Source organism: Notechis scutatus, chromosome 14 (genome assembly GCF_049901735.1).
Source record: "Notechis scutatus isolate UNSWTSFEM ecotype Mainland chromosome 14, rNotScu1.2, whole genome shotgun sequence".
NCBI lineage: Eukaryota > Metazoa > Chordata > Lepidosauria > Squamata > Elapidae > Notechis > Notechis scutatus.
In genome coordinates this window covers 10,811,587-10,834,389 of record NC_142022.1, presented here as the reverse complement: position 1 = coordinate 10,834,389, position 22,803 = coordinate 10,811,587, and the positions used below count along the sequence as shown (strand labels likewise).

Genomic DNA, 22,803 nt, shown 5'->3' with positions numbered 1-22,803 from the left:
TGGTGGCTGTTAATGCTTTTGGCCATGCCCTCCTCAGCTTCCTTGAAGACGGGCTCTAGAAAGCTGGCCAAGACTTAAAAGTGCCACCTAACTTGTAAACTGGCTGAGCACATTTAACTTCGAACCCTCTGTGTTCAAGCTTTGTTAAGCTGTATTTCTGTGGCTGCTTCCATTTGGATTGGCCAAAGACAGGTTCCCTGGGGGAGGTCAAAATAATTCTGCTGCTTCCAGAGAGTTGCTATAAGGTGCAAAAGTCCAGTGAGCAAAGCAAATGGGTCTTCTGTTGATGCCATTAGCTGACCTGGGTTAGTTTTAAGAGGGTGAGTGTTTTTCTTAATGTGTTGTGGGAATGCAGCCTGGGTTCACATTAGCTGAAGGGGGAACCTATACCAAAGTGTGCGAATTGAAAACCTTGGAATTGGAAGAGAACCAAGGAAAAAGCCTTCTGGAAGTTGGGAGAAATCCCAGGGCAATGTTAGGCTTGCTTGGTGGGACCAGGCCGTGCGGCATGTAGACTGGAGTTGGGCGTGAATGCATGCCCAAAGCCCTTGACTGCCCTCTGCAGATTTGGGGGCTTGTGGGTGAGAAGAAGCAAAGGGCTCCTTTTTAGAGGTTGACAAATGGGGTTCAAGGCAAGGATTGTTAATGGGGCATGGGGGAAAGTCGCTGAGGGCTTCCTTTTGTCTATGTTGCCGGGGGTGGATGAGAAGTGAGGCCTTGTGGCTGTGCCTTGAGATGCTGAGTTGGGATCTGTGATGGAGGCGCTTTGGGAATTGCTTGGTTGTGACTTGGCTCGCCGAGTTTTCGTGATTGCTACCAATCCAGGGCTGCAATGTAATTAGCTTGATTTTGTGTAATCCCTGGTTCAAATATGTGATGTGTGAGTGGGAAGACCTAGCAGACTCCATCCACATCTACCTTGGCTTGCCTTTTTTCTCTTGCACCATCTCCTTGGATTGTGTGAATGGATTCGTAATGCCAACAGGATCTCTGCTTCATGTCAAGGCTATCATTCTTGGGTCTGCTGGTGCAAGTTAGCTCTGCGTTCTCCCCCCCTAGTTTTATTGTTTCCCTCATATTAAAGGCATCTGATTATTACTTTGTTTTATGTCCATTTGCGATTACCAGTTTACAGTGAATAAGGGAAGGAAGGTGCTGTTTTGATGGTTTCTAGTGTCACTTTGCAAAGGTCCATTGAAGGAACTCTGCTGGTCAACTCTGTGACCAGGAGTAAACTGGTGACTCAGTGGAGGGACTGATTCACCTCACTGATTTTGTTTTCTTCTCTTATTTATCCATTTATTTAGAAAATCGTTTGGGCATCTAAGGCCTGGGCCCCAAGAATGCCATTGTAATGCCCCCAGCAGGCATGAGATCAGGTGGACAGTGGCTTTGTCAGGCGTAAAGGAGAAAGCAAGACAATAAGAAGCCAGCATTGATAGGGCTGAAAGCTGACGGTTGCATCTGGTGGAGGTCAAGAGAGGGAGGGGCATTGTTCCTTGACTTTTAATGCCCCCTCCTCAAAAGGGGGGGGCGAGTCAAAGGGGCACACGGCCTTCCCTTTGCCTTTTGCAGCAGTTGGCAAGATCCCAATGGAAGGCACTTTATGGTAAATAAGTTAAAAGCACATTCGGGGCTGCGTTGAGGGAGTCACAAATTGCCTAAAGATACATTTGTGGGGGTTTTTTTTGAGGGTGGGGGCGGAGAGCGGTCGCTATCGCTCCAAATGAAGCCGGAACGTTCGTTTCCTCCGGTTTTTGTTTCAGGAGGGGAAAGAAAACAACGGCGTCCCTCCTTCCGGGGCTGGCGTGCGCGAGAGCCTATTGGCCGGCCGCGCAAACCAATCCGCGCTCTCTTCCTCTTCGCGCCGCTTGGGCCACGCCCACCCGCTCCCTGGCTTCGCGTGTCCGGGTCGCCCCGGGTGTTTGTTTTTTTTGCACGTGGGAACGCGGGTTGGGACGCGGGTTCCCCAAAAGATGCGGCTCCTTCGCGTCTGGAAGAAGATCTGGGCGAGGAGGGGCGGCCCACGCCGACAATACACGGTCTGCTGCCTTCTTGTATTTCGGGGCGTCTCGGCTCTTTTGCCTGTTAGAGATTCAAGGGCGTCTCTCGGGTCGCTGCTTAGGGCCCCCCCCCCGCCCTCACCTGCTTCTTTTAGGAGGTGGCAGGCGGGCATTCAACCGGGAAGGCCATGGCCCTGCAGGCTGCCCGGATGTTTAAGTGCCGCTCCTTGCTTGTGCGTGCAGGCAGGCAGGCAGGCTCAGGGCTGCCCAGGAAGGCAGGTTTTCGGAGGGAGGGTTGGCGGTTGGCAGCTTCCCGTCTTATCCCGATTTTGTGCCCGGTTCGCCTCTCCGTCTTCTGAGCCCCGCTGTATCTCTCTGTCTTTCCCGCCCCGGAGTCTAACGGTGCTGCTCTCTGCTTCCCTCCTCAGACAGCGGCTCTTCCGTCCCAAGTTGCCGAGCGCCTGGCGTTATACCAGCGGCTGAAGGCTGCGGCAGACGAGCGCCAAGCTGAGCAAAGCCTCCGGGGGAAGCGCCCAATCTTGGTTTCCTTGCCAGGCGGCCGAAGCGTCGAGTGCGAATCCTGGACGACCACCCCTTATCGGCTGGCCTTGCAGATTAGGTGACTCTTAAGCCCCCCAAGCAGCTCTTTGCAAAACGTTTCCTAAAAATAGATCCCCCGGGATACTTTTTTCTCACGGAGAGGCATTTATTGATTGCAGGAAAATGGTTTTTTTTTTTAATGGTTCATTGATCAAAATGAATCTAAACTCTCTTTTGTCCCCCAGCCAGAGTCTGGCGGAGACCGTGGTAACGGCACGGGTGAACGGAGGCCTTTATGACTTGGATCGTCCTCTGGAGGGTGACGCCACTGTGGAATTTTTGGGGTTTGATTCTCAGGCCGGACAAGAGGTGAGGAGCAAGGAAGGGGCACATTTCTTTGGGAAAGAGGAAAGTGGGTGGGAGTTGCAGGCTCGGCCTTCAGTTGGCAGCGCTTCAGTCCATCAAGGGCACCTCCCCCCCCTCCCAAGAAAAGTGGGGTCCTTTACTAGCTGAGCTCAGAGGGACAAGAAAGGGGTCAGGGGCCTCCGTTAGATGGAGGTGGCCCATCTTTTGCCCCAGTCTCCTTCCATGCCTCTCTCTTGGCAAGGAATGACTCAGCAGGCCCGACTCTGCTCAGGGCCCCCAGGAAGGCCGGTACCCAACCCTCTCCCTGAATGTCTCCCCAGCTGTTCTGGCATTCCAGCGCCCACCTCCTGGGCGAGGCTGCTGAGCGCTTCTATGGTGCCCTGTTGTGCCACGGGCCCAGCACCGAGCAGGGCTTCTTCTATGACCTGTATCTGGACGAGGATCGGTAGGTGGTAACCCAGGCGGGGTTTTTGGCGGGACATTAATGGCCCGGGGGAGGTGGGGTCGCTCTGCTTCCCTGCGTTCGAGGAGATGTTTTTGCTGTGTTTTCTGCACTGAGCAGGGGCTGGTCTGGATGGCCTCAGGGGTCCCTTCCGGTTGCAGGGTCCTGTAAATAAAAAGAATGGACATTGCATAATCCCTGCTCCTTTGCCGTAGCTGCGGGGTGAACTTGACATGACAAAGTGGGCCAGGGTTTTCCGTCATGTCAGTGCCCCCATTGAGCTGATTCTGGCTCGGGGACCCCTCCTCTGCCCCTCTGCCCCTCCGGCAGCTCCATCGGGGCCGCTCACATCAGTGAGGAAGCCTGTCGTGCTTCTAACGCCCACTAGGTGTCCTCGCAGGCTGTGCTGTGAGGTGGTTGTGATCTCTCACTTGATTGGGTGGAAGGGCCCGGCAGGTGGCAGCATTGGTGGAGCTAACTTGGAAGGGAGACCACCAGGACATCCCCAAGTGGTAGGCCAGCTCAAGAAGCCACACAAAGACCTTGGAAAAGAGTGGGAGGAACTCTGCCCTTGGTGGCTCCATTTCCCTCAACGCCCCCAATTTTATTACAACCCCTCATCCCCGAATCTTCCCATCCCAGGAAGGTGTCCAGCAAAGACCTCCCTGACTTGGAAGAGCTCTGCAAAGCGACCGTCGCAGCCCAGATCCCTTTTGAACGGCTGGAGGTTTCCCGAGAGGATCTGCTGGAGCTCTTTAAGGTAGGACGACACCGGGATCCCTTCAATGCGGGGTCCCTCCGAGGCTCCAGGGGTGGAAAAGAAAGGCAGCCCCCGGCCCCCTTTCGATGGGTGTCAGCAGAAGTCAAGCTCTGCATTCGGCCCTTTTTCTTTTTGGATCCAAGATGGAGGTTCCGGGTCCAACCGCCCAGCGAGGCAGCTCTGCCCATGGGGGGGGGGGGGCTTCAGAATGCGGCATTTCTGCCCTCCCCGTGGGAGCCCTTTTCTGCTTTAACGGAGGGGCTTCCAAGTGCTTGACGGTGCCAACGGCCGCTGCTTCCCAGCCCAAATTTTGATCCCGCAAATCAACCCGTCTGGGGAGAGGAACAGGTTGCTCAAGAGGCTCTTGACGGCTGACACATTTTTCTTTGAAACGGGAACAAAGCCGCTCGGGTTGCCACAGGATGTGAGGAGGCCTTGAGGTCTAGAAGAGCAGCTTCCTCAAGCAATTCTTAGTCACGGTGCCCATGTTGAGCCTCTGTGGTCAGGAGCAGTATACCTCAAGGGCCAGTCGCCGCAGAGCTGGCTGGCTGTTTGGGGAAACAGGAAGCCAGGCGAAAAAGGCCGATGACCTGAACAAGCAGGATTGTTTACCACCAAAACAGCTTGGCTGCCAACGGTTACGCACAGATGAGCCAGCGTTTTTCACGGGCTTCGCAATTTTATTTACTTGTTCTTTTTTTTTTTTTTACTAATCATCCAAAACTTGTGCTTGGGATGACCGGCAGTAATAAAAATAAATACCAAATTATCCCAGAGGGAAGGTAAACCTGTAATTAAAGCACAATCAAAAACAACACAGCCGTTAACTTTAACCTACTTTGGCAGCCGAAATGACCTAATTTTAAAAGTTTGTGTGAATCCCGCACGAGAGCAACCAAGAAAGATCGGGCCTCACCTCTCGTGGCAGGGAGTTCCAAAGCCCCTGGAAACCTATTGCGAGACTTTGAAGTGGAGCGAGGGGGCTAACTCTGATTTATTTCAGTGTCTCTGGTTTTTCCAAAGTGGGGCTTCCCTTAAGAAGCAGCAGGGCCCGGAGCATTTTTAGGCTGTTTTGATCGCTTTTAGACAATTTAGAAGCCAGATTTTCCCCAGAACGAGGCATTCTTCCTTAAACTTGGGGAAGGGTTGATATTTACTCCAGCCACGTTTGCCCTGGACTTTGGCCTCCAGCCGCTTGCCCATCTTGGGAGCTGCGGCTTGGTTTTCAGCCCCGGAGAGAGACGAGGTACAAGGAGAAAGGGTGCCGGAGGAAGGGTGTGGGCAGCGTGGCCTGGGATGGGAAAGGGAGGAGAGGAAACGGGGGCAGAGGAGCTGGACTCTGAGGGGGTGGAGAGGATTTCTGTTCAACCCTTCATAAGATGAATTAATGGGGAGGGGGTGTAGGGGGTCTCCCCAAATTTCTGGGTCCTTCAGCCGCCCAGGTGGAGATTGGTTCCTCTTCCTGCCTTTCAGCACAACCGATTCAAACTGGATATCATCAGACGGCGGGTGAAGTCTCGGACTGCCACCGTGTACAGGTGACCCTGCGGCAGGTGGGGAGGGATGGGGGTGGCTGCCCAGTGGCCCCCTGCCCAGATCTACAGCCCCAGAGGGTTTCCCCGGGCCTCTTCGGTCTACGTTTGGCTTCTTTTCTGGATTGGCTCGCTTGCTGGAGTTACCTACAGACCAGACCACGCTGCAACCTCGCTCGGGATATCTGGAGACACCACCCCGGCATACACTTTAGCAAACGCTGCCAGGGCGTCACGTACTCACGAGGGCTAGAAACCTGAGCAGGGTTCAGGTGGCTTAAGTTACAAAGACAGCTGTAATTCTCATGAGGTTTGCGGCGGTGGCGTTTATTGCAAGAAACCCTCCAGGAGCCCAGCCAGCCTGCCTTCCGCGTGCCCTGATCCTGCTTCCCCTTTTCTGCATGTAGATGTGGGACGCTAGTCGACCTCTGCCAGGGCCCCCACCTCCGGCACAGCGGGGAGATCCGAGCCCTGAAACTCCTCAAGGTTTGTGCCCCCCCCCCGACGAAAGGATCCGAGTGGTTCTCCATCACGTGCCGGGCAGGCGGTTCCAGGCCTTTCCGGCCGCAAAGAGCATTTAGTGTACAAGTGTAAAACAAAGTCACCAGGTGGCCAACGCTTTGTGGAAAACCGCCCGGAGAGCTTAAGGCCACTTCAAATGCTTAATAAACGGGAATGCATTTAGTCCAGGAGTCTCCAAACTGGGCCAGTTTAAGGTTGTGGACTTCAACTCCCAGAATTCCTCGACTGGTTATGCACGGCCGGCTGGGGGATTCTGGGAGTTGAAGTCTGCCAGTCTTACAAGGGCCGAGTTTGGAGCCCCCTGGTTTACTCGAGAGCAGCCCCTGGCGGTTGCCAAGAGGCGGGATTTGCCCTCTGCAATCTGTGTAGCCTCTTGTCTCCAGTGAGTTTCCCTGTCCTGGAGCAGAACGATGGGAATTGTAGTCTCTCGGATTTGAGGCTGGGCCTTTCCCCATCCTCCCTGGAGAATGGGGGACTCGGGGGTCCGTGCCATGGGGGTGGGGGGCGGGCAGGCCCCTAGCCGAACTGGCACAGCCCCCAGGAGTGCCCTTCCTTTGCAGAACTCTGCCACCTCCTGGCAAGGAGGCCCCTCCGGAGAGTCCCTGCAGCGCATTTATGGCATCTCCTTCCCCAGCGCCCAGCAGCTGGCCGCCTGGGAGGAGGCCCAGGAAGAGGCTGCCCGGCGGGACCACCGGCGTATCGGAATGGTGGGTGTGCGTGCCGCAGTCCTCGTGCCACAGGCGGCTGCTTTGCAACCTCAGCGCCTCTGGGACCACCCGGGGTGGTTTTGCCCAGCATCACCATTCCCGCGCAGCTGAAATCTTGGGAGAATGGCTCTTCTGACCTCCTGGACTAGAAACTTGGAGTGGCGCCTTCAGACGGAAAGGGAGATGCTTCCCAAAGCAAGGGGCTCTCCCCGTCTGGGTGCTTGTGGGGGTTGGATTTAGGGTGAAATGGAGAGGAGGGGGCGCAACCTGCTTAGCGGGGGGTCTGTCCTTGCCCGCTGCCTGGGGGGGGGGTGAATTGGGGAATCGGACCCTCCCGGGCCAACTGCTCCGTCTTTCGGATTCCTCGCCAGGACCAGGAACTGTTCTTTTTCCATCCGCTGAGTCCCGGGAGCTGCTTCTTCCTCCCCAAAGGGACCCACATCTACACAACCCTCATGGACTTCATCAAGGTCTGTGTCTGTCGTGTTGTGTGTGTGTGTGTGGGCACTGCGGTTGGGATCCGGGCAGGTTCTTCCCTCCGTCCGTCTGGCAGGCGTGGCTGGAAGCGGGGTGTGCTATTCACGCCCACGCAGGGGCCGTCGCTCAAACCGGCGCGTCTGTTTGCAGAGCGAGTACCTCAAGCGCGGCTTCTCCGAAGTCGTCACCCCCAACATTTTCAACGCGAAGCTCTGGGAAACCTCCGGCCACTGGGAGCATTACGGCGAGAACATGTTCTCCTTCCCGGTGGAAGGCCAGACGTTCGCCCTCAAGCCCATGAATTGTCCCGGCCACTGGTGAGGGGGAGCCTTTGGGGGGGGCGGGATTTAAGATCCACTTGCAAATCCAGATCCCTGGATTTGGGGATGGCGAAGAGGGCCCCTTCTGGGAGCTGAGTTCTCGCCCTGTGTCTCCCAGCCTCATGTTCGGCCACCGGCCCCGGTCCTGGCGGGAGCTGCCCCTGCGGCTGGCTGACTTCGGGGTGCTCCACCGCAACGAGTCCTCGGGGTCTCTGACGGGGCTGACGCGGGTCCGGCGCTTCCAGCAGGATGACGCCCACATCTTCTGCTCCATAGATCAGGTGGGGAGGCTGGCCGGGGGGTGCCAGCATGGCTGAACCGAGAGCTTTACGCTGCCGTGCCGAGCAGCGCAGGGCTGGGGCCTGCTTGGGAGGGGCCTGACCCCCTCCTCTTTCCAATTCAGCTGCAGGGGAGATCGGAGGCTGCCTGGACTTCCTGCAGGCCATTTACTCCGTCTTCGGGTTCACCTTCCGCTTCTTCCTCTCCACCCGCCCTGAACACTTTCTCGGGGACCCCCGCTCTGGGATCAGGCCGAGCAGGTGAGAATGGAGCCCCCAGCCGGGGCAGAGAGCCAGGGTGCGGGGGGCTTGGAGCGCCTCTGCCTCCCCGTCCTGCTGCCAGGAGGTGAAGGTGCCCCCGGGAGGCTGGCACAGCCGCTCTGCAGGCCTCTCGCCTCTCAAGGGGGGACCTCTTGCTCAGCCAGGACTGGGGAGCCTCTCCGCTTCCCTACTGACCCCCCCCGGCACCCCTGGCGGGACCAAGGCAGCCTCCCTGCTGGGGGTGGGGTGGGGGTCCTGCGCAGAGGCTCCTGACGGCTCCCCTTTTCCCTCCCAGCTGCTGGAAAAAAGCCTGCAGGAGTTTGGCCAGCCGTGGGAACTCAACCCCGGGGACGGCGCCTTCTACGGGCCCAAGGTCAGTCAGGGCTGGGTTCCTCGAGGTCATTTAGCCCAGCCCCCAGGGTATGTGAGAGATGTTTTGACGGGGGGCTTTCAGGGCTGGGGAAAGGGCAGCCAAAATGCTCCCCCCACCCGGCTTTTGGGGGGGTGTTACGAATGGGAAGTTGCCCTTCTCAGCCGGCCGGCCCTCCTTCCGCCATCCGAGGCCCTTTGGGACGGGCTCCGGAGGAAGCTGCTTCAGGCATGAGTCACCGTCCTGGGGATGCCTGAACGGCTGAACTGTTCGTGTTTGGGGTGTGGTGCCCCCAGGCCTGCTCTGCCTCCCCCTCCCCCCCTGCGGGTTTATGGGGTGACTCTGAGTGACCTCAGCCTTGTAAACCCTCCAGACGGCGGCTTGGCCACCTGGGCCGGCCACCTTCCTCTGCATCCTACGGAATGGCCAGGAACCCCGTGACCCCCCTCAGGGCTGCTGGCCCCTTGGATGCCCACCACGCAGCCCCCCACAATTGCAAGGGCTCTGGTGCCAAGCCAGTCCCCTGCCCGGGGGAGGGGGGTGCGGTTCAGGAGCCACGCCCTTTGAAGGAAGTCGGGGGTCTGAGAAAGAGCCTCTTGGGGGAAGGGCCAGCTGGACTTCCCAGCCGGCAGGTCCTTAGACCCCCCCGGGCCGAGCGGCCCTGATTCTGCACCCAGGCCAACTTTCATGATTATCTCAGCCGCCGTGAGAGAAAACGGTCCTTCTGGGCTGAGCTGCCCGTCCGATGCCCCAAGGCCGCCTCCCGTCTCGGCCGGCTTAGCAGCCGCAGGGTTTGGGAACCAAAGGGCCCGATCCCCTGGGGGAGAAACCTTTCGGTGGGCTTTCTCCACCTGGAGCTTCCCGGCTCCCCGTCGCTTTGGGGCCGCTTGCAGTGGGTGTCCGCGGTGGGCTGAGTCTCTCCCCGCTGGGCCTTTGCCCGTCTCTGCAGGTGGACATTCAGATCCAGGACGCTCTGGGGCGATACCACCAGTGTGCCACCATTCAGCTGGACTTCCAGATGCCGCTTCGCTTCGACCTCTCCTACAAGGGGTGAGGGACCCCCTCCCTTGCAAGGCCCGGACTGGCACAACCTGGGAGCCCCTTCCTCCCCCCCGCCCCCCGGCCGGAAAGCGGCTCTTGGTTGCTCGGCAGAAGATTTGGGGAGCCCTCCTGGCGCTGAGGCTCTCCTCTCTGCAGCAGCCCCCTACTCAAACCGCCCCTTCCTCTTTTTTCTGACTCCCATACCTTTGGCTACCCGCCCCTCCCCCCCAAAAGCCAAGTTGCGTAGGGCTGGTATTCCAGGCATGGCTCGTCTCCAGGCAGGCAGGCAGACTTGGGTAGAAAATGGCCCTTTTGGGGTGAAAGCTGTGGGGCCTTCCTCCTTTTGGTTGAAACCCCCCAGTGATCTAAATGTCAGCCTCCAGCAGGCAATCCGGCCGTGACCGCAGAGGCCCTTCGTGTGACGCAGGCAGGCGGCAGAGGCGCTTCCGTCATTTCCCCTTTTCCCTTCCTCGGCTGAGGCCCCCTCACCGTCCCGTCCCCCGGGGAAGATGAACCGCCAAGCAGGAATGCTGGGGAGGGGAGGGCAGGGCAGGAGCCGGAGTGAAGGGGGGGTCCAGTGCCACAGCCAGAACCCCAAAATGGGCCCAGAGTTGCTCTTCCAGTCGGCCATTTTGGGCCAGACCCTTCCTCAGCCCTCCAAGGCAAGGTTCCTGTCTGTCCCCCTTTTCAGCCTCTCTAGGGCCGGCCGTGCCCCCAAAAGTCCCAGCCCTGCCCTCGTCTCTCCCCTGCAGAAGGGACGGCGGGGCCCCGAGAGGCCGGTCATGATCCACCGGGCAGTGCTGGGCTCCGTGGAGAGGATGATGGCTATCCTGGCAGAGAACTACGGGGGCAAATGGTGAGTTGGGGGCTTCCCGCTTGCCCCCCCACCCCAATTTCTGCTGAGTGGGGGGGGTCTCAAAAGGGGGGTCTCCCCCAAGGGGGCAGGGATTAAACTCTGCTCCCAGTTAGGAGGAAGGGGGCCCACCAGGCTTCTGGCTGGCTGCAGGGGCCTGCAGGGGCAGTGGGTTTGGGGGTTGCCAGGGCTGGAGGGGGTGTCTGGGCCAAGCCGTGCGCTCTCCTCCCCTCCCCCAGGCCCTTCTGGCTGTCCCCCTCCCAAATCATGGTGATTCCAGTGGGCCCCGACGCAGAGGAGTACGCTGGCGAGGTGAGAGCCGAGCCCCCCCAATGGCTGAGCCGGGAATTGGGGGTGGGGGATGGAAATCCCGGGGAGAAAGGCTGAAATGGGGCTGGGGGAACCTTCAGTCCTCAGGATCAACTCCGGGGTGTGGGGGAAATTGCCCCCATTTGGTAGGCAAGCTGAGAAACCCCCTAGATCTGGGCAGTTGCCCCCTGACTCCCAGCACAAGAGCAGCTGGGAGGGGGGCAGTGGGGCGCAGCTGAACCGGCCTTGCCGGCCTCTCCTCCACGCAGGTCCACCGGATCTTCCGCCAGGCGGGGTTCCAGGCAGACCTGGATGCCGATTCGGGAGAGACCCTCAACCGGAAGATCCGAAAAGCCCAGTTGGCCCAGTACAACTTCCAGTTTGGTATGTTGGCATCGCCCGGGACGGGATGCGAGGGGAGGGGGGGAGAGGAAACCGGGCTGAGCTACACGGAGCCAGGAGAAGGGGGGCCGCCAGAACTCTGGAGGGGACCAGATCTCCCATGTTGCTGGCCCAAAGGACCCGCCAGGCGATCCCAGGCAGGGATCCCTCCTCTCAGTCGCTTCGGCTCGGCTGGGCAGGGAGGGAGGGAGGCCGAGTTGGGCGATTGGGGCAACGGGCCGGGGGGGCTGTTTGGGGGCCAGGCTGCTTCAAGGCTCCTCCCCGCCCCCTCCCACAGTGGTTGGCCGGAAGGAGGTGACCCATCGCACCGTGAACGTCCGCAGCCGCGACAACCACCGTCACGGCGAGAGATTTGCACCAGGTGCAGCTCCGGCTGCGGGAACTCCAGGAGACGCGGGTCAGAAACGCGGAGGAGGTCTTCTGAGCCAAGGGCTGGCGGGGCTCACGCGGCCTTTGTTCCAAGGGCCTAGTCCTCACTGAGGAGCGCCAAGGCTGAGAAGGGCTCAGGATCTCCTTCCTTGCTGACCGCTTCCTTGTAAACGCCTCCCTCCTCGGTGGGCAGCACAGCTCCCTGGAGCGCCTGGCATGACCTGGGCAGAGTCACCTGGGCCTGGGCCTTCTCCCTCCGGAGGTCCTGGGAAGCTCTGGGACTCTGGGCCCTCCCCCCACTTCCCTGGAGGTCGGCCTGGCTGTATTTGGGGGAGGGGGTGCAAAGGCCTCTCCTGGCCAAGGAAGGCAGCCCCTCCCCCTCCCTCCCTCCCTCCCGGGGATCCTTGGATGCCCCCGCTGATAAGGCTGACCCCCCAGAGGCCCCAGGACCGAGGCAGAGGAAGCTCTGGGGGTGGGTCCTGACTCAGGAGCTGCCCCCCAGCCCCACTTGAGAGCTGGAAATGCTCCCCCGATGCAGAGGAGGGAGGCTGGGGGTGTGTGTGTGCAATTGAAGCTTCCTTGTGACCCTTCCGGTCTCAGAAAAATGCGTGGCACGCCTGTGAATGCTCTGGGGAACTGAACCTCCACCTTCCGAGGCAGTCTACCTCTGTGTACCGGGAAGGCTCTGCTTTCTGGAACAGGATGTGCCAGCCAGGCCGGAGCCGGCCTTGGTGACGTGGCGGCTTCTCCAGGTTCCCAAAAACAGTTTGGCCCCCAGACTCAGGTGTGCCGGGACCCAGGCGAGGTCCAAAACAGGCCTGAGCGAGACCGGCCGCCGCTGCTGCACTGGGGGTTGCAGCCCCTCCTCCCTCGGGGCTCCCTAACCCTCCGTGGGGGGCACAGCACTTTGATTCTCCCCAAAGCAGCAGAATGAAATAAACCTCCTTCAACCTGCACTGGGCTCATCCGCTTCTTTAATTGCGATGTGTGTGTGTGTGCGTGTGAGACCTGCCCTTCGTAATTTGTACAGGGAGCACCTGGGTAAGGCCAGCGCTCTGCCCATGCTCAGGGGCCTGCTCCTGTTGCTGTGGACTCCGGCGCTCTCCTGCCTGCCAAGTGGTGGCACCAAATGCAGAAAGCTCGTCCTTCGCCCCCTGAGCCGGGCAGGGACCCTCACCTGGCATCGCCTGGTTCTCCTTTGGGGACCTCGTGCCGGGAAGCCTCCCCACCAGAACCGCCCCCCCCCCCGGCCTTCACCCTTCCTTTGGGGGAGGGGCTGCCCCGGATGTCCAAATCGGAGGGGGGAGGCGGTGGGCACGGGGCCAAAGCCACCACCTACCGGCCCGTTTCCATTGCCCCTTTTTCCCCCTCGGGGTCCTGGCAGGAACGGAGCTGCCGCCTTCGCCCGTCTTGTGGCTTTGCAGAGGGGAGGGGGCCGTTCTGGATGGGGGGGGTGTCATTTCCCTAACTGGCTGCTTGTTTCTCAAGGAGTGACGTGTCCCTGCAATGTTTGCCTTTCATAACTGCTCCCCCCCACAGCTGCTTTCCAGGAGTCCGCCGACTCATGTGAGCAAAGAGTGAGTGGGAGGCCCTGTTGCAACGCAGCCCTCCCCTCACTGGCGGTGGGCATCGGGCTGGGCTCCCTTGCGCAATCGGCCCCTGACACCCACGCACCCACCTGCTCTCCTCCCCGTGGCTTTCTGCTAAAAAACAATGAGGACCGGAGCCTTGAAAATTCCACTCCTCTGAGAAAGCCTTCCTTCCTTCTTCCCTTTTGACTTTCTCTCTCTCTCTCTCTTTCTTCTCCCCCCCTTTCAAAGCAGGCCTTCCCCATTAAGGCCAGCCCTCCCCCCCCACCCAGGGACTTTCCCGGCTGAATTCTAGAGGAGGGGGAGGCAAGGGCTTGGCCTCTGCTGCACGTCCCAAACCCACCCAGGGACAATGACGGCTTTGTTCCTTCCTGGCTTTGTTACTCATCCTGGCACGGAGGTGCTGAGCTCTCTTGAGCCTCGGTGGCTCTTGCGACACACACGGCCTCGGGCTGCACGTTCCCTCCGAGGATGAGGAGGAGCAGGTGCCCTTCATTTCCCCGATAAACTTTGGCTGAGATCTGCGCTGGCAGAAGCCCTTGGTGCCCCGGGGACATTCCTGGCAGGCTGTTCTCCAGCCAGGGCCAGGTGAGGCCACCTTGACCCGGAAAGATGCAGGGACACCCAGCTGCCTCTCTGGGGCCACGGAGGGCAGCCGTTCTGCTGCCCCACAGCCTCGGTGGCCCCACCTGGGGAAGGGAAGAGATTCTCTGTCTCGCTATATAGCAAAATGGGGAGGGTCTTCCTGAATCCCATGGCTTCACCCAGGGAGCCAGCAGGGAGATTCAGGATGTTTGCAGCCAATTCCTTGGCTTGAGCTCCTGCATCACCCCAGGCCAGACGAAGCCAAACAAATACGACCAGCGACCAGCGGTGCCTTGTGGCTCGTGTGGTTTAACACTCAGCTGCGCCGGCTCTCCTCCAGCCACAGGTCAGCTGCCCCCAGAGAGGATGCCTGGCCATCCCCTCTTGCTCGGGGGCTTCCTAGCCCGGGACCTTCCCCACAACCCCTGAAGGGCTCTTGGGCTCCGCAAGAGAGGGGAAAACCAGGAAATTTGACTTAACAGCGGCTGGCAGGACAATTCAGTGGGCCAGACAGGAACATTGCAAATGAAACTCAACAAGAAGGAAGAAGGGACTGTTTAAAAACTTAAGGTCCCCCCCCCCCAAAAAAAGCATTTGTGACGGGGGCAGCAAAGTAAAATGAAGGAAGGATGGGGGAAAATAAAAAGTTACAGGTGTGCTTTTTAATATTTTAAGGGTTGCCAATTCACATTTGCGCTTGAAATTCCCAGGGTGGCCTCCTTTCAGTCTGTCTTTTTTGGGGGGAGGATCTCCCTTGAGGCTCGCTGACTGACACCCCAGCTGCAGAACCATCGAAGAGGGAGGGGGTGGGAGTTGCCGGCTGAAGGGGTGCTGCGTTGGGCCAGGCATTCCTGGCGATGAAGGCGAATTCTGCAGAATGGGGCTCCTGAGTCTGCGTGGAGGAAGAAGGCTTTAAAAGTTTAATCTCTGAGCACGTGTAGAATTCATTTTTCTACCCCAGAGTGACCACTGGCCTACATGCATTGGATACTGAGGTTTTACCCTAACCCAAAAAGATTGCTTCCCTAATGAGCTGCAGCTTTGGCTGGACTTGAGCTAAACAATTCACAAAGAAGTGAGGAATTTTTTTCCTGAAGTTAATTCCTGATTTTAATCTCCCTTTTGTAGTCAACAGCAGCAGAAGGGGGGGGGAGAGAAAGGGGGGGTTGCTGATTGCTTCAGGCCACTTTCCCACCAAGATCCCCCCCCCCCATTTTTGATTCATTTTTGGACATCCCAGAGATGGATGTCTGCCTCCTGCTGGGGCCTTCAGTTCACCTCCAAACCATAAAACCGAATCATAAGGCCAAAGGCAGAGAAAGGAGAAATCCAGTTTTAAGACTCTAAATTAAATATAGTGGGACACATTGCAACACTCTGAAGTGGAAGAGTCAAACCACCTCTTTGTTTCCTGAGTTAGGGCTCACCCTGACTTCCAGGTACTTCTTCAGCCCTTCCAAAATTAGCCCCCTCTTAAGTTTCGAGAAAAAGCCAAGAGCTGGATACTTCCCCACAGTTAACTGTTGCTGTTTGTTTGCTTTTAAGTCACTCCACTATTACAAATCACAAAAATGCGTGATTAACAAGTGGCAGAAATATGTCGCCGTGTTTTGCTGTCAGTCTTCACCTTAATCCCTCTGAAACCACTTTGGTCTGGGGAGTTTCGGGGGCTGGTTGTGCTCCCTGTGGAGAAGCCTTCGGCCCTGGGAGCCCAGAGGTGGCTTTGGATCTGCTGACTCTGCGGTCACACGTCTCCCTTCGCCCACGCCGGCCACGCATGCTCTCAGGCAAAGGACCACCGGATGGGGGTCAGGGTTCGAGGGGGGGGAACGAAACCCACCCGGTTGAGCAAGTGACTGTGGTTTCAGCTGACAGCATTTCAAAAGTACAACATCTGGAGGGGCCATGACCCCACTTCCCCCCCCCCTAGAATTCTTCAGCCTGGCACGCCAATTTTAAAAATGTTGCCAAGGAAACATCACGATTTGGTCCAGGTCCCCCCCCCAGGAGCGAAACACTGACCGAAGCCCCAAAATGTTGATTAGAAGGGCTGGCACTCAAAAGGAGTCACTGGTCACTCAGCATCTACATCAGCCGCCTAAAAGTGTCCCGTCTGAAGAGATTTCTACTGATCTATTATTATAGAAAACGTGTACTACGTAGCCCATAAGATTCTGCACCCAATTCCCTGCACCCTTATCCTGGGAGAGTGTGCCTATTCCCACAATTTAGGGAACATTGCAGCCCAGCGAACTCTGGGTTACCAGAGTTAACCATCTGGTTGAAAACAGGCCTCAGTTGGTGATCTAATAGACCTCGAGAGGCGCGGCCCTGGGACAAACAGATCCCTTCCAAACAGGGCAATGTTGGGGTTGTCCCCTCAAAGGAGACACGGGGCCAGGGGAAGCTCTTCCAGCCTGCTCTGCTCTGGCCAAAGAGGCCCCCTCCCCACCCGCCCCCTTTTCTGGACTGCGGAGTTTATCTGGCTCCGCTTCTACCGGGTGCAATGACTGCCCCAGCCGGCAGCCCAGATCGAGGAAATCTACCCCGGGATGGCTCCTTCCGATGGCCAGGATGCCTTTTCAGAGCCCCCGCGCTGCGTGCTAGGAGCTGTGGGGCTGGGGAGGGGCTTCTAGGGGCGCCATCCCCAGGCAAAGGGGCAGAGATAAACGGGGGGGTCCCTATCCATCAGCTGGAGCCCGGCCTTGCCTCCCCCGCCCGTCCCGGATTAGGCAATGCCCCGCTGCGGTGTCACAACCAACTCCGGGTGTGGTTTTCTGCCGCCGCCGCTTCTTCTTTTTCTTGCCCTGTAAGCGGATTCGGGGGTGCAGAGAAGGGAGGGGCGCGGTCCCCCCTCCAACGACGCTGCTCCGGGCCCGGCCCGCCTCCGGGGCGGGTCCCGCCCTCCGTGGAGGCGGCGTCTCAGCCGAGCGCTCGGGGATAAAAGGGCTGGAGCCGCGGCGGCAGCCATCCAGCCCCGAGCGAGCAAGAAGCACCGGAGCGATGACCGCGATGAGCCCCCTCTGGCTCTGCCTCTGCTACCTGGCCGCTTGGCCCGCCTGGACACGCTCGGAGAGCCAGACGACGCCGCCAGGTAGGAGCCGCTCCGGGGAGCGGCCAGAGGGAAGACCGGGAGGGCGGGAGGAGGGGGGTCCTGGCCGGGGACTCGCCTCCTGAGGAGCGCCCCGGGGCCGGAGGGACAGAGAGGGGAGGGGATGCCCGGGGAGGGGCGCTTCTGGGCGGGCAGCCCACACCGCCCCGCTCCTCCACCCTCCCCAAGGACAGCCCGCTTTCTGTCGGCCGGAGGGAGGGGGTCCGGGCGAAAGGGCCCAGGGCGCAGCGCCGCCTCCCCGGCCCTCTCCTCCCGGCCCGCTTGGGTGGCCTGAAACCAGCTGGTTCCGCTCGGGGCGGGTTCCAGGCCCCGGGGCTGCCGTTGGGGGGCCGAGCGCGATTCCTCCCAACCCGGAGCCGCCCCGCTCGGTCCCTGCTTGCTGGCTCTTGCGTGGTGCCCCGAGGGGAAAAGCGAAGGGAAAACCTCCTTTTGTGTGGTCGGTTATCGGAGCCAAACGGCTTGGCCGGGGGACTTCGGAGCGCCTGGAAATTTTCCACCCTCCTCGAAAGGGGGCGAGGTTTCTGCTGGCCCAGGACCGGCTCAGCGGTGGGGGAGGGCAGCTGCAGCGGTGCCTTCCTGGGGCTCAAGGGAAGGAGGGTCCCGGCGTCGCCCCAGAGTTTGCCAGTGGGGGCGGGAGTCCAGGGACCGGGCACCCTTCGGTGTGGGGAGGCTGGGGGTCTGTCCTCGTGCTGAAGAGGGGAGGCTACCCGGGGCGACTTGGATGGATGGAGGAGAGCAAGACTGTGTTCACTCAAGGGACCCCCAATGGCAACTGCCAGAGCTGCCATTTGAGGAGCCCCTGCAGGGGGAGGGAAGGAGCACAGTGGGCACCGCCTGCCCTTCCTCCTCCCGGTGCCCGATGGCCTCCAGCTGAGTGATGGAGAAAGGAAGCCAAAAAGGCCCATCCAGGGAAGGGGAGCCAGGAAAACGGTTCCCCCTTGGGCTGCTGGCCCCTTCCCCCAACCCCCCAGGGTCAGCTCTGCCAAGAGGCCGGGCCAAGAACCGCGGAGTAGTTGCAAGTGTGATGATTTGGGCCGAGGTGCTGTGTCATTCCTGGGAAGCCTCATCCTGACTAATCCCTTCAGGTGCCAATTAAGTTGGCCTAGCTAGTTTGCTTCCGCCTGAATCTGCCTTTTGGGGTGGGAATTTGGGGCTGAACCGGCCGAGGGGGGGGCAGTGGGTGTGGCTCAGCCCAAGGCAGCAGTAGCGCTTCCCCTGTCTCCATGGCTGCTGCTCGCCACACGTCCCATCATCCATAACTCAGCGCTGGGGAGGGGGCTGCTTCTGTTCTCCTGGGGGGGCTCTCTTCCAGCCTGAAAGCCCCGCTTCCACTAAAAGTGCATGAAACAAACCACAACCAAGCCCTGGTTTAGTGCAGGTTATGTGTTTGATTGGACCACCATGTGCTTGACCAAGGGCTGGCTCAGCATGCTGTTCAGCCAGGTGGGAGTTCACTGGGAAAGCACAGCTAAACAAACCATGGCTTATCAGCAGCAGAGGTGTGTTTCTGGGCCCAATCCACGGTTAACCTCCTCTTCCTCCTCCTCCTCCTCTCCCAGCCAATGGAGACGATCAGCCTCCACCAGCGCAGTTCCCGGCCGACATCTCCCAACACGCTGTCCTTCCCGATGCGATTTCCCGGGAGTTCCTGTTGCAGAAGATCCAGGAAAACCTAGAAGACGGTGAGGGGGCTGCTGAGGAGCGGCAGGGAGGCCCTTGGGGGCTTAGGGGACAGCCGGACCCAAAGTCCCCCTGCGGGAAAGAGCTTCAGCGCCACTGCTTGGAGCCAGCTAAGCCCAACATCCTCAAGGCTCACCAAGGGCCTCATTCTGCAGGGAGCTTGGTGTCTCCCCCCCAACAACAGGAGGGGCTGAAAGATCTGTGGGGGTGTGGGGGACAGGGAAGCAAAGGAACCAACGAAAGAGCAAAATAAATAAATAAATAAAAGCAAAGGAAAATGAGATCCAGAGGAGAGAGATCTTCCTGGGTGCAGCCAGCCAGCCAGCAGCCTGTTCGGTGCTTGTCTGTCACTTGTCTGAACCCAGCCAGCATAGTAACCCCCTGCCCCCTCTTTCCTCCCCATTTAGGGCAACAGCTGCCCATTCTGGTCCACGGGGAGCCCCAGGCGGTGCCCCTGCAGCCCAGAGGGAGCGGCCGCCACTGCAAGGAGGTGGGCTGCACCCGTAAACCCCCCTTCTACAAGCTGGAAGAGTTCCCACCAGGCCGCCCCTCCCTCAGCAACCTGGGGGCCCTCTGCTCTGCGGGGCGGACGAAGCCCAGCTACGGGCCCTGGAACCTGCCCCAGACCAGCTTCAGCCACCTCTCGCGCCAGGGGGAGGCCCTGAACCAGCTGGAGCGCCAGTTCACCCGCTGCTGCCAGCTGGCCGAGGACCAGAAGCTGCCCTGTGCCTCCAACGAGGTGAGTCTTCCCTGCGCCTCTGGGTGCCTTTGTGCGTTTGGGTCACTTCAGCAACGCCCTGCAAGGTCTCCTTTCAGCCAGGCTCAACCCAAACTCTCCTGGCCCCTCCTGGCCAGGTGCGGGAAGCGACTGGAAACTGTGCTCTTAAAAAAGACGGTCGCTGGGTGACTCCGGAGTCCTGCAGCGCATCCCTTCTCCACCAAATAAATTTTAAATAATGGCCGGTTCAGTTGGATTGCACTTCCTCCTGTTCCCCCCACCCCCCAAATCTCGGAGGGAGGGCCACATCCATCCAGAAGTCTCACATGGAAGGCAGAACCGAGTGGGCCGCTGTGCATATTGCGAGGTCAAGTTTTGCAAGCCAGCTAGGCTGGGCCTGTGGTGCTGAGTTTACACACACCCTTATCATTCTGCAGAAGGTCTAATTAAAAAACCTACAAAGTGTTTACCTGTTTACCTGGGCTGTGAAACCGGCTGGATTTGGTTCTGGGTGGCTCAGCAATTCTGGGAGTTGAAGTCCACAGGTCGGAAAGGAGACCTAGTTGCCCACCTTTGGTTTAGCTTCTTGCTTAGCCTTTTGTCCTCCGAGTCTTCCCACCTTTTAAGGCAGATCCTTCCTGGTCCTTCGCACAGGGGGAGCTAATCCATTTTCCTTGTTTCTCTCCCCTCCCCTTTTCCAGTGGGAAAAGTGCCTGGCCCGGTATTGCAAGCAGGAGTTTTCGACCAAGACTCTGCCCTTCCACTGCTGCCGTGCGGGCGGCCGCAAGGACCGTCTCAACTGCTTCGCCAGACAAGCGCCCTTCCCCAAGTACGAGGGCGAGGGGGAATGGCTGGACCTGGCCAACCTCACCACCCCCATCCTGGACTCCATTTGCAGCCAAGCAACAAGCCAGGACGAGCAGTGAGTCTCTCTCACCCACATCCTAGAGTCTGCTTGGATGGGGGGGGGGTTGGGCTAGATGACCTACAAGGTCCCTTCCAACTCTGTTAATCTGTAAAATGTTTGGCCGGTTGGGTTGGAGCTGCCGGGAAGAGGTTCTATCTCCCCTTCTCTGAAGCTCTCCCTCTTCATGTGGGCTGGGCTCTTCTGGCAGGGAGTGATGGAGGTGGTAGTCCAAGCCATCTGGCAGGCAGCCTGTGGAGTAAGAGTGCTGTGCTCTGGTGCCATTTACGCCAACCGGTTAGGATACCAGTAGAAGTTTGTACAGCTGGCAGATTTTCAGGAGCCCCCCAAAGAGCCCTTCAAACACCCGTGTGTGTGTGTGTGTGTGTGTGTGTGTGTGTGTTTGTAATTGATGGGTTGTGGTGCGTTTGATGGGTTCCTATAAATTACAGCAATTAAATGCAAGAGGTCGGATTTGCCCTCTTGTGGCTGCCATGTGAAACGCACCGATGCACTAAGCCAGCATGTTTAGTCTCCAAAATCGGTTTGGGAGATTTGAGGGGCTGCAGATCTCCGCCCCCACCGCCTCTCCCGGCTTCCCCGAGCCCTGAGTGTGGCATTCCTCCTTTTGTGCTGCTCTCCAGGAAGCCCAGGCCAGCTTTGGTCCAGAACATCACAGAGTCCTGCTGCAAACTGCCAGAGAGCGAACGGACCCTCTGCGCCCAAGGAGTGGTGAGTGTCCCATCTGGAGCGGGGGGGGCTCTCTTCTCATATCTTCTCCCCCGGGGAGGGCTGGGCTCCCAAGAGCCTCTTTCCACCCCAAGTGAGTTGATCCGGAACCCTTGAGTGCGATCGGAAGCGATGAAGGGAAGCAGCTGCTTTCAAAGGGCCGGATGTGAAGGAGTTCGGTTTGGCCCCTCAATAATTCTCCTCCTCCTCCTCCTCCTCCTCCTCCTCCTCCTCCCCCAGAAATCGCAGTTCATCACCGCTTTCTGCAGCTCCCAAAGGCGCAGCTGGAAGGACCCCCAGAAGTGCTGCGCCCAGACAGAGGAAGCCGCCCGCAACGACTGCTTCGACCGCAGCTACCTGGGACACGTCTCCCTCCTCCAAAGGCAGCAGGAGGAGGAAGAGGAAGAGGCGGAGGAGGTGGTGGAAGAAATCGTGCTTCCCACCCAGGCGGCCCCTTGAACCCTCCCGGGGCCTGATCCTGTCCCCCCACCAGCCCATCTCTGCCTCTCCTTCCCTCTGGCTGGCTCCCTCCCTGAATCTGGGGGTGGGACCAGAAACCTTCTCCCCCCCACTGACTTTATAGATCCAAGAGGGCCTCCCTGGAGACCCTCCTTCCATGCACTTTACCGCCTTGACAGAAGCCGCAGGCTGGTCACAGCTCCTTCTTGGCTTGGCTGAGAGCACTTGGGGGTGATTCTAGGCATCTGGGGGGATAGAAAAGGGGGCTCCGCCTGTGCCCCACAGACCTCCCCTGGCTTGGCCAGCTGGCCCAGGGGAGGTGGCTGCCCCTCAACTGTGGGCTGCTCCAGATCCTGGATGCCTCTCTGGCCCGTATGGGCCCCTGCAGAAGGATTGGCCGTGGCTTGTCTGCTCCATCTGAAGGGATCCACTGGTCTTTAGGATCCAGCTTTGGGGGCCAGGAATGGAAGCCCCGTGGATTGGAGAAAGGAGTCGATTTGGGCTGAGCTTACAAACTGCAGCCCCCTCCCCACCGGGCCTGCGGGCCTCCCTAACACAGAAGGGCCTAGCCGCCACCTGAATGGTGCTTGCCAGCTCCGAAGGTGGCGGCCGGTTGGCATCGTGCTCTTCCCAGCTGCATTTCTGCCTGGTGACCAATCCTAAACTCTCTGCTTGTCACAAATGCCTTGGGAGGGAGGGATGACTTGGCCTCGTGCCAGAGGCAAAGGGTCCGACAAATAAACCACTTTTTGGAAAAATAATGCAACTTTGTCCTGTTGTGGTTCTTTCCCCCGCCCCGCCCGGCCCTCCCATGCAAGCTCCTTCTGGAACAGCCTTCCAGCCTCTTTGGATTAAGAGGCGAGCTCGGTGCTCCACGTTGAGAGCCAGGGGGTGGGGGTGGGGGGGTTTGGAGGGGGGGAGGCTGCTGTCTTTTGGCTTCACCCTTCCTGCTGCTGGCGCTACAAATGTCTGCCCACAGATTGGAGAGTTTCATGCCCCCCCCCTCTGCCAAGAAGGGGCTCCCTTGAATTTGTGCTGGGAAGGCTCTGCCCCAAACGGTGGTCATGCACAGCCTCTCATGGGGACGCCCCCCCCACCTCAAAATCTGGCTCTTCCACATGTGTGCTCAGCAAGCAGTCTTGGCTGCCTGTTGCTTGGCCTCCCTTTTCCAGGCTTGGACGCTGCTCAAATGGGGCTCTGGTTTTTATGTGTTTTTCCAGGAAGGATCTTCTGAATTTGGGAGGGGGGCAGCAGAGCCCCTCAGGGCAGCCCTGGCTGGCCACTGCCTCCCTCTGGGCGCCCTTGAGACGGAGGGTCATCGGCCATCGACCGCTAGAGGCAGGGAGGCTCCCGGTTGGACCCCAGGACCCTCAAAGCGGGAGGGGGGGGCTTTTAAACGCCTGGATTTGTGGGTGGGGAACAATGTTCTGGCCCCACAGCATGGAAAATGCAAGTGATCTTGGGGGCCCAGCCAA

The 22,803-nt window shown here is 59.2% G+C and overlaps 2 protein-coding genes across 3 annotated transcripts; both read left to right on the top strand.

The window, feature by feature from the left end:
- Nucleotides 1-1,862: 1,862 nt before the first annotated feature.
- LOC113424306 (threonine--tRNA ligase 1, cytoplasmic-like) lies at nucleotides 1,863-11,629 on the top strand. The gene is given in 21 exon segments (XM_087943366.1): nucleotides 1,863-2,042; nucleotides 2,432-2,622; nucleotides 2,789-2,912; nucleotides 3,230-3,354; nucleotides 3,994-4,111; nucleotides 5,585-5,649; nucleotides 6,051-6,129; nucleotides 6,726-6,872; nucleotides 7,244-7,342; nucleotides 7,500-7,666; nucleotides 7,788-7,952; nucleotides 8,074-8,177; nucleotides 8,180-8,208; nucleotides 8,504-8,581; nucleotides 9,528-9,628; nucleotides 10,372-10,382; nucleotides 10,385-10,475; nucleotides 10,712-10,784; nucleotides 11,051-11,165; nucleotides 11,461-11,527; nucleotides 11,529-11,629. Coding segments are annotated over 21 exon segments (2,094 nt in total). The 5' UTR covers nucleotides 1,863-1,976; the 3' UTR covers nucleotides 11,608-11,629.
- A 4,830-nt stretch (nucleotides 11,630-16,459) lies between these two features.
- Nucleotides 16,460-21,437, top strand: ECM1 (extracellular matrix protein 1). 2 transcript variants are annotated; one of them, XM_026685954.2, is made up of 6 exons: nucleotides 16,460-16,820; nucleotides 18,398-18,520; nucleotides 18,926-19,257; nucleotides 19,938-20,158; nucleotides 20,785-20,872; nucleotides 21,110-21,437. In XM_026685954.2, the coding sequence occupies exons 1-6, from the start codon at nucleotides 16,730-16,732 to the stop codon at nucleotides 21,326-21,328; spliced, it is 1,074 nt and encodes a 357-aa protein (XP_026541739.2). In that variant the 5' UTR covers nucleotides 16,460-16,729; the 3' UTR covers nucleotides 21,329-21,437. The 2 variants fall into 2 exon arrangements, with proteins under 2 accessions (XP_026541739.2, XP_087799491.1); XM_087943365.1 differs by having other exon boundaries at nucleotides 16,489-16,820; nucleotides 20,710-20,872.
- The last annotated feature ends 1,366 nt before the right edge of the window (nucleotides 21,438-22,803 follow it).

Bases quoted from the DNA above. Each gene is read 5' to 3' on its own strand.
- ECM1 (XM_087943365.1), top strand. From the start codon at position 16,730: ATGACCGCGATGAGCCCCCTCTGGCTCTGCCTCTGCTACCTGGCCGCT. The intron at 16,821-18,397 runs GTAGGAGCCGCT...CTCCTCTCCCAG, and splicing joins GAGCCAGACGACGCCGCCAG to CCAATGGAGACGATCAGCCT. The intron at 19,258-19,937 runs GTGAGTCTTCCC...CCCCTTTTCCAG, and splicing joins TGCCCTGTGCCTCCAACGAG to TGGGAAAAGTGCCTGGCCCG.